We start from the raw sequence: 14,448 nt of genomic DNA, 5'->3' as shown, positions 1-14,448 counted from the left end.
GCATAGTTCAGAATAGCTATAATTGTACCAGATGGTTGCATTCAGTTAAGTTGGACTAGTATGTAATACAAACCGTTCAGTTTGTCAACAATAAAACTGACTGAAATGAGAGAAAGACTGAGTGTGAGACTTTGATCTTAGATAAAATGAATATTGATAAAGTTTACCTTTATGTACAGAATCTGAATATCGCAAAATATTTTTAAAAATTGCAATAATATCGTATCGCAATAATATCGTATCGCGCGTTATATATGGTGATTCCCACCTCTAATGAGCACCATTATTAAAATCTCTTCGTGAGTTCATTCCTGGGTCATAAATTCAAACTGTACTAGGGCAGAGCAGAAGAAGAACTTGAACAACACCTCAGCTGTGTTTAGGGTAACGTGCACTCTTCATTTTGTGAGGAACAGAGTGGTCTACAACTTTTCAGAGACATGAAAATTACTTTCATTTTTATTTTATGAAAAGATTAGAACGTGACAGTAAAGAGGAAGTTAAAGCCAACACAGGAACAGCAGCTCCTACCATCGACTCTCTGCAGGCATCTGTGGGAACGACATGCTAACACAAGCCTCCTCAGCCAGAGTGAGATTAAAGCTGAGAGTATGTCAGACCCAACTGAGTAACCGGAGCTTGATTTTCAAAGCAGTAATGAGCAGTCAGGCTTGTTTCAATCTAACCTCGTTTCTACCCATACATGCTTCTACAGCGGAATCACTGCGGCTCTAACATTTTTCTGTATAATACTTTTAAACACTAAAAGGAAAAAACGAAGAAAAAAAAAAATCAGGAAAGGGATCTGTGCCATAGCTTAAAGTTTTTATTGTTAACAAGTAATTTTGTTACTGTGCATCTAAGGCCATGCTGTGAATTAATGCCAAAGTAATGTATTAGTAGTGTAAGATCGTTGGTGAAGTCCTGTTCTGAATACTTGTGCACACCTGTAATGCGTGAGGGATCGCCTCCACTGTGTCATTTCAAACTTGCAAACTGAATTTCTTATTGGGAAAGAGAACCAAGTCTCATGGACCCAAATCTGGAAATTGAAGATTGCATTGTTTTACCCAAAAATGCCTGCAATTTCAATTCAGTGTGAGTAGGGACACACTGGCAACCTGCTGTTTGGCATTTTTAACATCTGGCATTAAATGTTTTCCCTCAGAAGCCTCAGGATATTACAACGGAAGCCTTCACTGACCCTGGGGGGCCCGTTCACAATAACTCTATGCTTCTTCTTTTCTGTCTCATCTTTCCCCTCAGCCCCAAACCTGTTGCAGCAGATGGCCCTGCCCCTCCCCAAGCCTGATTCTGCTGCACGTCTCTTCCTGTTGAAATGGATCTCCCTTTCTCATTATTGCCAAGTGCTGCTCATAGGGGACTTTTCTCTAATAGCATAGAATATTTGTGCCTTCTAGGATAAAGCGCTTTCTGAACTGATGCCATAAAAATGAAACTGAATAGAAAATTGAAGTGCAGGAAAAACAACAAGCCAATGTTTATGTTCCAGCCCTAAGTCACCATCCTCTTGGACACTGCGTATTTGCCTACAGAACCAAGCGCAGCTATTATCACTTCAGGTTAGTTTGTCACTTAATTAGAGGTTTGTGCAATTTACTTTGTTGAAATGGTCCATGTGCAAGAAAGAGGTCAGAACAAGGCACAGAGTCCTGGAAGTGGTGTCAAGGTGCACAAGCGGACAACACTGAAGTAAAGATCAACCTCATTTAAATCAGTTTTTTAGTTTTTTGTGTGTGGACTCATTAAACTGCCCCCTCGCATTCAAATCGATTGAAATTCCACACACAGACATGATTAATATCACAGTTCTTTTGCTGCATGACAGTTTCCACTGATGCAAAGAGTATTATGCAAAGGTCTAAGAGGCACCAATTAGTCAACCCACTCATATTTGGGTTTAAAACTCTTTGAGATGCTTGACAGCGGAAAACACTGATGCTGTTGTGTTTCCAGGCAACCCTTCCTTTCCACCACAAGCCCCATGAGCAGTTAGTCTGGGATAAGGGAAAAAAAAATGTGAGACAGAATTTTAAAAAAGAAAAAGAAAAAACAAACAACCAAACCATTTTACTTTAAGCGACTCAATTTATCATCAAAAAAAAAAAAAAAAAAAAATCCCACAATCCCCTCAGTATCATTCAGTGTCTTAAAATTCATGTTTCATTTGTTGTTGATGTGTAGCAGCCCCCGTCCAGGCAGGAGTTAATTAGTTTATCTGGGTCTTTTGTAATGGAGACAGATATTTGTTGCTCCAAGGTAAAGAAATGTGGATGAAACACGGAGGCATTCAGCCAACCTTAAGGTCTGCTGAAAAGTGCTGCAAGGCCACAGGAACTGGTCGCACAGACCGTCACATCTCAATCTGTTTAAAAGGCAATTGTCTGTTTCCATGGCAACCCTGTATTTTGTGGGCATGTGCTGCATGAAATGTGCAGAGGGTTCAGGGAAAGAGTGGCTGTTAAAAGAAACTGAGAGGGCTCGAATGAAAAAGAAAAAAAAAAAACGTTTAAGAACCCTCAGGTCCACATATTTTAAAAAACTGCTTTAGATTGAGTTTCTACCGAACGGTGGATGAATATTTATTTTTCAGGAGTGTTGAGACTCGATTTTAATAAAATATAGGAATTCAGTGCAGAATGAAAGGTTATGTAAGCTTGTAAGGTTTACACCCAAAGAAAATCAGGCTTGGAAGTGTGCAAAAATATTTTATTTATTTGAATATGAAATTAACTATTTAGAAAGCATGGCATGCTTGATGAAATTATCTGTCAGTAACCTAAGTAACTACGATATCGTAAGAATGTCAGACACCGTCAAAAACAGCTTTAAAACAGCACTAACACTGAAGACGAACTGTAGTCATGCTCATACTGTGTATATTTCATTAAAAAATAAAATAATGGAAGCAATTTATCATCTACTTCCAGTTTTTAGTAAATATATTGATATTGACGTACACACGCAGTTAATCGCCAGAAAACTGATTTAAATGTGGCACAGTTGTTGGCGCCAGACAGGCTCGTCTGAGAATTTCAGAAAAACCACACTGGGCATCACTCCCATCAGCTGAGAACAGGAAACTGAGGCTAAAATTGCTGCGAAATTTAGATTGTAGGGTCAGAATTTCACGTAAACAACAAGAAAGCATGGATCCAGTTCAGGTGGTATAATGGTGTGAGGGATCTTATCTTGTATCTCAACACCAAATGACCATCATGACCATCATCTACATGAGTATTCCTGCTGACTATGTCCATTCTTTTATGACTACAGTGTTCTTATATTAATTTAATATATGATTTTTAAAATGTTTAGAAATGTTTCAAATCCAAATCAGGTCAGAATGTGTTACATATTAAGGACAATGCAAAGATTTTCAAGCTGGGCCTTTAGCTCTGAGTTGGAGTCACAACAGAGCTGTCAGCACAGCAAGCCAGTCAAATGGCTGGGGCTTCAAACAGCCAGGCAAACTGGTCGGACAAGAATAAAGTCAAAACTTGAAGCAGCTCAATATGAACTTTTGGGCAGATAGACCACCTAAGCATGGTGGATCCTTTAAGTTAGAGGTATATACTTGGTCATGGTCTTTGTTGAACGTCTCCATAATTAGATGCTTTGTAAGAACTAAAGAATCAGAATCAGTTCTGCCAAAAAAAATTTTTTTGTAACTGCATTTATTAACTTTTTTTTTTAATCCTGAAATTACGAAATCAGCGCCCTGTGCTCTGGTTGTCATGACAGCTAAGGAGGGCTCATTAGGCTCAAGGGAGCAACGACCATCTCCCCGCCCCCTCCCCACACAGAGCTTTCATCATTACACTGCCTTTTCTGTGAGCTCTTATAAGTGCTTGTTATGAATAAAAAATTAAAGCCATTAAATGGTCTTTAAAAATTTCAGGAGTGTCTGAGTGCAGGAGGCGCACAAGGAGTGTGCTTTCTGAGGAATAATAACGTGTTAAAAAAGAAAAAAAGACTATAGACGAACCGCTAATAGATTGTGCCAAAAAAATTGAATATTCCCCTGAAAGGCTTAATTTAGAGACTGTTTAGAAACTCTGATTATAAGTGTTGCTGGAGACACAGTTCAGGGCAACATTATCTATTCATTCCACTAAATCAGAGCTAAATCACAAGTTTGATATCTGAAAGGAAATTAATAGGTAACATTAGAATTGTACTCAGGATGTGGCAACTTAAAAATAATCAGAGTCCTCACTGAGATCTTATGAGCATATTTGCGTGACAGTTGAGAAATGGCAATAAAACTAGTATCTACCTCTATGTTGTACGTCTGGTCATGCCTGACAGTCTCTCCACTCCTGAGCGTCTTGGTGAAGGTAAACTCCGTGGTGTGTGGGTCTCTGTTTCTTTCTTGTGATCCATCTTGTCCTCCACCTGTGACCTCCTCTCCTCCCACAGACTGATTCAGTTCAACCTCCACCCTTCCCTGTGAATGCCCCTCCGAATCCTCGCCTGGCTTCTTTTTCTTCTTCTTTTTCTGTTTCTTCTGGGAGTCGGCGTGAGCTTTTCTCTGGCGGTACTCAGCCAACTGGGGGCATAGAAAAAGGAAAACGTTTAGTGTTAAACATAAAAACTTCTGCTTCAAGCTGGTCCTTGAAAATGAAAAAGAATTATCAAACAAAACAGCTATTTAAGTGTTGGTGTAATTCAGGTTTAAAAGTTGTAGCTTCCAGTCAGATCTTTGTTTATCTGACCCACATGTTCAAACATTACATCGTAAACCACCTGCCTCACCGTAGCTATTAGCACCTCTAACTCAATGCTTCTGAAAATTTAAATGATGTATGAACCTACTCTGAGCCGACACAGTTTAGTGAAACTCAAGCGAAACATTTGTTTGCCCCAAACGCGCGATCTTGTTTCTCTGAGTGAATCCTCCCTCCCCGTCTCCATATGACTCGGCACATGCCTCTTGCTGTGCCAGGTGCTAATCCCGACTGAAGGGATTTTTAAACTATGTCAATGATCACTGTGAACAACCAGCAACATGTTACGCTGTCTTCACAACTATTTCCATTTATTTATCTGAAACAAACTCACGGCCTCTGGGTTCCTGAAAAGTGACTTTAAATCCATTTCTAAATCAATATGAGTGCAAACGCCTATCGCCACATTGATCTGTTTAATAAGATGAAACATGTGTGCTAAATGTTCCTATCCTCTAATCTTTCTAAGCATCGTGCTGATCGGCCTCTCCTGGTCACTATCCTATCACTCCACAGAGAAACAAGAGCCATAAACTACAAACTTCTTTAATGTGTCTTATTTAAACAAAACATTTTTTAATGACTTAAAAAAATGTCAATAAAATACATAAATCAATTAATTCCCACATTTCAGAATCACATCTGCTATGAAATTTTTTAAACTGTAAAATACTTTGTGAACAATTTCTGTAACAAACCTACTAATTAAATAATCCAAGCAGATATTTTTGGGACAACAAAAAACAAAACAAAAACATGCTTGCACTACAACAACACTTAATGTTCGTACACAATCTTTATTTCTCACTTACAAATAAAAATATATTCTGCTTGATCATGTAAATATGATCCTAATTAAACAGCCTGAACAGTTGATACTGCTGAAATTTATTATGCAGGTAACGGCAAAAAAGTTGCAGAGTGAGCAAAGCAGGGGGTACACCAGCAGCAGTACACCACTGCTGACGTACAGACAGCCTGCTCACCTGAGAAATGCCCCTGCACCTTACAACAGATGTCACAGCTGTGAGCAACGTGCTCTTCCAGATGGTCAAAGTGACTTGGATTAAAAAAAAAAAAGAAAAAGAAAAAAGCAGGGCTTCACTTTGAGTAATCAACACATGTTGACAGGTTACAATGAAGAAAATAATGAAATGTTAAAAATGACCTAGATTCTACATCAGCCTTACAAAGCAGGGCTACTCTGTGACTTATGTAATTATTTTGGTCATTATTGAAATCATGAGAATTACTCATAGACTTTGGGAAAATAGTAGATGTTTAAAATATTTAGAGGGAAAATAAACTTTGATATCTTTGAAGTTTTAGTGAGTAAAGGAAAGACAAAACAAGAGAATTTAAATAAAAATTCCGTTAGTTGCATTGAAATATCACAGGTCACGGGTGAGAGACAGTGATCAATATCATCAAAATGACACCTGCAGTCATGATATTTCTCGAATATTTCTCAAATTATGTTGGCATTTATTCTTTGGGGGTCTTTTGTTTTACTTTTAGGACTTTTAGGAGAGGGTCAGTTAGGTCAATATTTGCAAATGTGGATCACAAATCTAAATCCACATAAAGTGACACTAAGGACTATTTTTTTTGCCACAGATGCTGATTAAACAGATGCAGATCCTGACTACAAATCCGGTTGATGTTTGTACTTCATAGCAAAATTGCAACAACTGTTACATAGATTGTTATGAAAAGTTGATCTAAAAGCATTTTTCCATGCAAACATGGAGAGAACATGCAACTCCACACAGAAAGACTCTGGCCTGATGGTGGAATTGAACTCAAGACTTTCTTGCTGTGAGTGCTAACCACTGTGCCACCGTGCTGCTCCCACAGTTCAAAGGCATGCAGTTAGTGGGGTCTGGTGATTTCTAAATTGCCAATAGGTTTGAATGTGAGTAGAAATGGGTGCCTGTCTATCTGTGTTAGCCCTGCGACAGCTTGGCGACCTATCCAGGGTGTACCCCGCCTCTCGACCTATAGTAGGATAGTCTCCAGCTTCCCCACAACCCAGATAATGATAAGCAGAAGAGAACAGATGGATGGATGTATTAAAAAGTAGTAAAAAAGATGAAAGGTTAAACAGATAAATAGTAATAATTCTTATAAAAAGAAATGCTCCTTTCACAGAAGCCATGTGTGTAGATGTAGGATTAAAAGCAAACAAAGTTAATAACATAATATAACAAAGGGACATAAAATGTAAAATGTACTGAGGGTGTTCGTCCATTAGTCTCTCTGTAATCCTGCACGCAAGCGCATGTGCACGAATGGTGAAGCACACTTTAGAGTACAGTACAGTCGACCGCTCAGCCTTAGACCTGCATCAGCGGTTTTATGCACCCCACTCCTGTAGCAGCAGCTTAAAGTTGGCATGTAAGTGGGCACTTTGTGACTGCTCATTTGGTGATACTGCACAAAAGGTCAGAGGCTGACACAGAGCCGAGAGTGGGTGTTGTCTTCATGTTCCCCACCTACAATAAATAGCTTAAAAGCTCAAAGGGCTCATGATCTCTGCCTCTGCACCTCCACGCATGACCCACATCTTGTCCAAGCATACCCACAAGCTTTAAATACCAGAGGACACAGAATGAAATATGAATGAATGCCACTCATACAGTATGGAAGCTATCCTACTTCAGAGAAACAAGGTGATTTCTGCTGGCAGGTCTGCTGTACATGAGCACCATCACTCATGAGTCCAGGGAACCACCGGCCTTTCACTGAGCTCATAGCAAGCTGCCCTATTTGGCTGAGTAGAGCAGAGCAATGGCTGAGCATATGGAGTAGTGAAGCCTGCGTCGCTCTAATACCATCTGGGAAAGCAGAAATTACGTAGGTGTATCACCATCTGCTGTCAGAAAACATTTACACAGGCACGTTTGTTTTAATATATATCTGATAGTAAATAGTGGATAATGTCAGGTTCAGTTTTTTGTTTTCAAGGCGGCATTTTTAAAGCTATTCTTTGTTCTTGGACTACTTTAGTAAAGTAGCTTTGTATGATTTATCAATGATAAACACAGCATAATAAAGCTTAATTACCACCTTTTTGACAACTTCCACCAAAAGTGAAAAAGTCAAAGCTGGTTTAAAGTCCTGGATTGGGTCCGCTTTTACCTTCGGAACTGCTTTAACTCTTTACACACAGATTAAACAAGGTGTTCGAAAGTTTTCTCAGAGATTTTAGTCCACATTGACATAATTTCATCACACCGTTTTTGCAGAATTTCAAACATTCAAAAGGTGCTTGAACAGATTCATATCTAGTGACTGTTGATACCAATTGAGTACAGTAAGGATTTGAGATTTGTGACATGGAAGATTCACTTTGACCATAAAGAGATGGACATGGTGACCAACAATACTCAGGAAGGCTGCCACATTTAAACATTGCTCAGTTGGTATTAAGAGGAGCAAACTGTGCCAAGGAAATATCCCCCACACTATTACAGCAACACCACCACACCAAGCAGCATGGATCCATGCTTTCATGTTGTTTATGCCAAATTCTGGTCCTGGCACATCACAGCAGAAACTGATACTAATAAAGTGGCTGCAGAGTGTATTTCTCAGGGATGCCTAGTAAAGTGGTACATCAGTATATAACTGAACAGCCTTGCAAAGTTCACAGCTGACAAATCCTAGTAACTGTTTAGCTTCTCTTAACTGACGCTGTATAAAAGTCATTGGTTTCTCAGACACTGAAAGCTCCAGCTCTATAATGACTGCACACAAATGTTTGACTTATTGTCACCAAGTGAAAAATTAGCTTAGTTAATGTGATGCTTACGTATGACTAATACAATAACAGTGTGTCAGACTTAAATACCTAAATGGATTTCTATGGTTTCAGGTCAGTCAGACACACAGCTAAAAGAATTCACAACATCCCTAAAAAAAAAAACATCACTCCACTGTACCCCAGAGAGGAAGCTCACAGCTCCTCATGTCATGTGCCAATGAGAGAGCCAGCAGCACAGTGTGAGTCAACACTGTGCTACTTCAGGGTGTAAATCCTCTGCACACATTCGTAGCTACTGCTAAGCTGAATGCACACATTTGACTTCAGGTTGAAATAAAACCTAACAGTAACTGAACCACCTCTGCGTCACCTGGTTTATCACCCCTTATCCAGCTGGTGCTACATCTGTGAAACGTTAAAGGGGTTTTAAACACGGCAGTGCAATGGCCACAACACATGTAACACACAGGACATGACACAGGTTGAAAACTGTACTCCGGTCTCTTCCAGGACTGCTTTAAGCAATGTCCTTTCAGTGGTTTATCCTGTGACAACACGTGTACCTACTGTATTGTCAGTGAACAGTTTGCTAACCATGGTAACAAGAGCGAATCAAAGGCACAGTATGAGGCAATTCAATGCCAGCGGCCACATACACGCCTCCTCCTGCTCACTTTCAAAGGACTTAGCTTTTTTTCCCCTTTTGAAACACTGTTGGTCCAGAAATACAACAGAAAATAAAAAATGTGACAGTCTGTCAATTTAATTTGCAGGTATTATTTATCAGCTATGCATTATTTTAATAGCTCTACATGTCTTTACCTTTTAAAAACAAGAGTTAGGCCAGAAGGACTGAGGTATCCTTCAGCTCTTCTAACAAACACCCCAGAAACAGCTCAGTGCAGAAAGCAACACAGAAATGCTATAAGCAAACACCAAAACTCAAACAAGATAAATCAGAGACCAGTGGAGTGCACACGATTATTTTACCGGAAAAGCTGAAAAATAATAATCAAATCTTTCCACCCTGAACTGGTGCTGCTTCACTCTTTAAAAAAATAAAAATAAAAAATAAATAAATAAATAAATAAATAAAAGCATGGTATCAACCATTTTTCTACAATTATCAAATCTCAAGCTCAGCAGCTCAAAGTATATGCTGGATCAGCTGGAATGTATGATGGCATTCAGGATAATATCCTGAAGCATTATTGCATGTCATGTCTTTACCCTCACTAAATCTCAAATTCACTATACCGCATGTTCTCAAGTGTCATTTATAAATGTGTTTTTTTCTGCAGTTTTAATAATTTGTAGTAGAATTTTTATACATAAAATATTTTTTCTTCATCAAATTGCTTTTATTGTCATTCTGCAAATACAATTAGAGAGGGACACATGAGACACTGACAGGAAAACACAAACTTGACACTTTTGGCATGTTGTTTGACCCTGTGAATCCAGTCTGGCGCCTTTCTGTGTGGAGTTTATATGTTCTCCCTTTGCTTGTGCGGGCTCTATCAGGCTTCCTACTAGAGTTCAAAGTCATGCATGGGGTTAGGTTAACTGGCCAAAGGTGTGAATGTGAGAGTGAATGGTTTCCTGTCTCTGTGTTAGCCCAACAACAGGCTGGCAACCTATCCAGTGTGTACCCTTCCCATCCCCCAACAGCAGCTGAGATGAGCCCCAGTGGCCCCCTATGACCCTGAAATGGATAAGTGTAAGAAAACAGATAAATGAATGAATGAGTGGATGTGCAACCAACAATCTGAAGCAACTGTGTGATGCTATCATATCAATATGTAATATAATCTCTCTGCCATCAAAAATTAAGACAATAAATACATTAGTTATTCATTGTTGTGCCAAAAACAGCCCACTTTAATCTTACGTGTAAGTACCATTGAAACTCCCCATTTTTATACATTTAATCAATAACATATCTTAATATAAGAAAAAGAACTGACATTTTAATAGCCACAATGAAAATTAAAATTAGTCATCATCCAGGCTGTTGCCAATTTAACCTGTGCAGCTGCTACACCATCATCTTCAATTAATCACCTGACAATCCCTTCTGAAGCAGTGCAGCCTGACATAATACAAGTTTTCAAAGCATTTAGTACTTTGTCAAGCATTAGAAACACTAAATACTGCACCCTAAAAATCAAACTTTCCAGTACAAGTTTAGGAAAATAATAAGATCAAGTAAAGGTGATTATACTCCATTCATAACACAGGGCAATGCAGGGCATCCCTGTGATTAGTCGCCTGAAGGATTAACTATTCAAGCCTCAGTTAAGTAGCTCAACTTGTATCTTTGCTGTCGTCAAAACCTGCAACACTGCCTGGCATGGATGGTGGTGACACTGAGCTTTAAGGCTATTTGAATGCTGAGAAATTAAAATGATCCTTTACACGTAGTTCAGCATGTTGTCTCTCCAGGGCTGAAAAAACACATTCTATAAATCTTCTAAAAGATATCTGATGCATAAAATGTTTTAAGATAGTAGTATTGCTTTTTTATTTGTGGATAATCATCAGTATTCATCTGTCAAAAGTACAAACGCATATCAGTGATTCTTCATTCTGCAGAAAGAGCCTGAGGTTGCATAGCTGCATATCGGAGAAGCAGACAAACAAATACACATAGAATCCTTTATGAATTATGAGCATCCCCTGAGCCAAATTATTCCCTGATGTTTCATTAAAAATCAGCTCTGTTCAACGTACTACTGATCCCAAAGACCAGGGTGACAAACAACACGAAGAAGGTACTTTCATTCAGTGGAAACGCACACCTCTGTAAGCATAAAAAAGGAGATATAATAAGCGTCAATCTTAATTGGAGGGAAACAAACAAAGAAACTCTTCATCTGACAGATATATCTACAGACAGATAATTTACCCACAACTACAAAGTGACATGAGAGGTGACGTTTGGATTTGAAAATTGGGAGGGATTTACAGAAAGTAAGTGTAGGAACAGGTGCCATATCTGAGTTCATGGGTTTCTATAACCCAACAGAAAATCTTACACCACCCTGAGTACATTAGTGCAGTCAGCGCAGTGTTTTTCATACAGGGAGCCTAAGAAGATGCTACTCATGTAACTGAAGAACTCAGTGAAAGTCTTGAATGAATAAAACCAGAATGCCAGTAACACGCTTGTCAGTGTGCTCCATTTTGTAGCAAAACATGAACAAAGCATCTGCGCACAACAGCCTGAAACAAAAGCCTGGCAACACCGGCCCACAATATTCACTTTGCTTATTGTCTGGTATGACTCAGTAGGCACTCGCCTGCTACGAGCTACACAATAGATGACAGACAGTTTACCTTTCACTCAGATATCAACATCAACTTTTCCTTCACCTGATTTCAGAAATGCACCATCTTTTTCAGGCAGGCAGGAAATACATGAAAAAAATAATGTTTTTTCATAAATTGAGGAAGCCAGAAGACAATGTAAACACTCCCCACATCTTATAGACTGACTCAGCTCTGGAAGTCCCTGTTAAACATTATGTCATGAGGTTTCTTCACTGCATGAGGACATTGTGATTTGGCATTGTGTGAAAAAAAACAGCCTGCACCACAGAGGGGCCTTTTTATAAACCAAAATACCAAAGTCATAACCCGGGAGACGGTCTCCCCTGCGGTGCAAAAACCAGAGAGCTTAAGCAATTTAAAAACCAGCATGCTGAATGTTTCTCTGCAGCATCTGGATGGAAAGAGGCTGGATTTCCCTTTAAGAGACTGCCTGATTTAAGCAGTTTTGACACTTTCTGACTCGACAATTTAGTTCGTAGAGACTCATTCTCATTAGGGCCCTCCTGGAGTAAAAGAGAAGACGTAATCAAACCTAAGGATCCTATTTCCCACACTAGAAGGAAAATACAAAAATAAATAGATATATAAACACATGACCTATGTACAAAGATTGCAGATACAATCTCTTTACAAGATTTTACAAGTTTGTGCTGCACGGTAATATTTTTAGAAATACACAAGTGCTTTATAAACATTTGGTCTCAATCTAATGGCTCAGGCTGATGTTCCAGTCTTAAAATTTGCAACTTAAAATAACTACAGTCAAATAAGTAACGACATTCATCCCAAAGCTTTCCCCAGCTTCAACGTCCATAACAACTGGCATACACCATGAAATCTAACACTGGACCCACATCTGAACCTTTAGAGTAGGATCGTGAAAACTAGACAGGTAACATTCCAAATAAGATTTTCCTTAAATATTATTAAGATTGTTAAGAAGCCTCTGCATCAACTTATTTGTATATATGCTTTTGCATCCAGACAGCTGAGGAAAGAATGTATAAAAATGCAACATTCAGGGCTACAGTGCAACACTCAACTGTACATACGCTTTATCTAATTGTCCACATGCTTGCAGCATGACACTGGTGTATTCATGATATGAAAGAAGATGCTCACCACAGGCTGGTCTGGCCAGCTTGTAATTATGTTGCTAAGATCTCTTTGAAAACATCTTTTTTGATAAAACACATCCCCCGCAAGATGTTTGGGTTATACAGACTATAAAAACAGATAACAGAGCTCCTGCAAGGTCATCCACAAGCACCACGAGCCAAAACTGAAAGAGCAGTGCGTACCGTGTCACTGTCGATTAATATAAACGTTGATCCAGTTTGTGGATGCTATCGTTTCTAGAAGACAGCTAATAAAGCACAAGTTTGGCGTGTGAGGCAATGCTGGTTCTAGCCAGTGGGGTTATGTCCTGTAAATCCTGTTACACCAGCCTGTCAGTCAGTGTCACTTCAGGTGGCGTTTATAAATCCCAGGTAGCAATGTGGCCTGCGCACACCTGCACGTCGGTTTCGGGAAAGTAGAAGGAAACACTTTAGTAAGTGCAGACATGCAGCATGACAAAGGAGACTAGCAGCGGCTATGCTAACCACCCCAACCCCGCCCGCCCCATGCCCGGCTGTCAGTGCGAAGCAGGGCGCATGTTTGCGGAGTCCGACAGCTGATAGCGTAAAATGAAAGGAAGGGGGGGCAAAAGCGCCTGACAGACCCCGGCCGCGACAAAACAAGTTGTCGACAGCATTAAGTCGCTACTTCAGAGTAATGAGAGCAGTGTCAGTGAGTTGTGCTAGCACCAAAACTGAGAATCATACCTTTGCTTTGCCGGCCTCCAGCTTCTTTTGCCTCTCCTCGTCTTCCATCCCCGCAGTCCCTGTGGCTAAACAAACAGAGAAACTGCCTCATGCGAAGTATCCGCGAGAGAAATTTAAAAGCTAACCGCTAAATGTCCCTCTCTCTATATGACTCGTGGCTCGCTCCCAGAGACTTCCACTGGCATTAACTAGCTGTCTCCTTGTTGGTAGTCCGCCGCCATGTTTTCCACGTAAACATGAGACCCAGTAATGATGACGTAGTGTAGGTGCCTTCACAGTCACGCCCACTGGCAGCCAAATGGTGGTGCGTTCACGCTCAGTCAGAAATACCGTCCAAAACAAGATCGTCTTTTTTTTACCACTTCAAATTTCTATATAGAACTATTATGTTATGTTGTTACTGTTTCTGCTGTCCTCTTAGCCATATCTCTCTTTAAAAAGACATGTTTATTGTTAGCGGGACTTTTACTCCTGGATAAGTAAAAGATATATAAAAGTAACATTGTGGAAAAGTGACCACAACTCCCAAATAGTGTCAGGAATGTTTGACAGATTATAGCCCATCAAGTCACTAACAGCAGGCAAATACAGGAAATCATATTTTGGCAGGTGATCACTTTTTGGTATGACCACACAATACTAGAAAAAGTTTTTTAAATACTTTAATTCATTTATAAAAAATCAAAGTTAAAAATTACATTTTGATATATGTGTATATATATTGTCATTAAAAAGTCTGTTGGCTGATGACCAGAATCTGTTATTTATTGCA

General features: G+C 39.4%; 1 protein-coding gene across 4 annotated transcripts in view; it reads right to left on the bottom strand.

Annotated features, from left to right (window-relative positions):
- The window catches only part of akap9 (A kinase (PRKA) anchor protein 9), a 65,348-nt gene extending 51,418 nt beyond the window's left edge, over positions 1–13,930 (bottom strand). For all 4 annotated transcript variants that reach the window (XM_082522491.1, XM_082522494.1, XM_082522492.1 and 1 more), the window contains exons 1-2: positions 13,677–13,930; positions 4,301–4,573 (exon numbers count right to left, since the gene is read on the bottom strand). In XM_082522491.1, coding sequence (XP_082378617.1) covers positions 4,301–4,573; positions 13,677–13,724 — 321 coding nt within the window. In that variant the 5' untranslated portion in view covers positions 13,725–13,930. The remainder of the gene's footprint in view (positions 1–4,300; positions 4,574–13,676) is intronic.
- Between the last annotated feature and the right edge of the window lie 518 nt (positions 13,931–14,448).

Source organism: Aulonocara stuartgranti (genome assembly GCF_965226115.1).
Source record: "Aulonocara stuartgranti genome assembly, chromosome: 22".
NCBI lineage: Eukaryota > Metazoa > Chordata > Actinopteri > Cichliformes > Cichlidae > Aulonocara > Aulonocara stuartgranti.
This window is presented reverse-complemented; position numbering and strand designations above follow the sequence as displayed.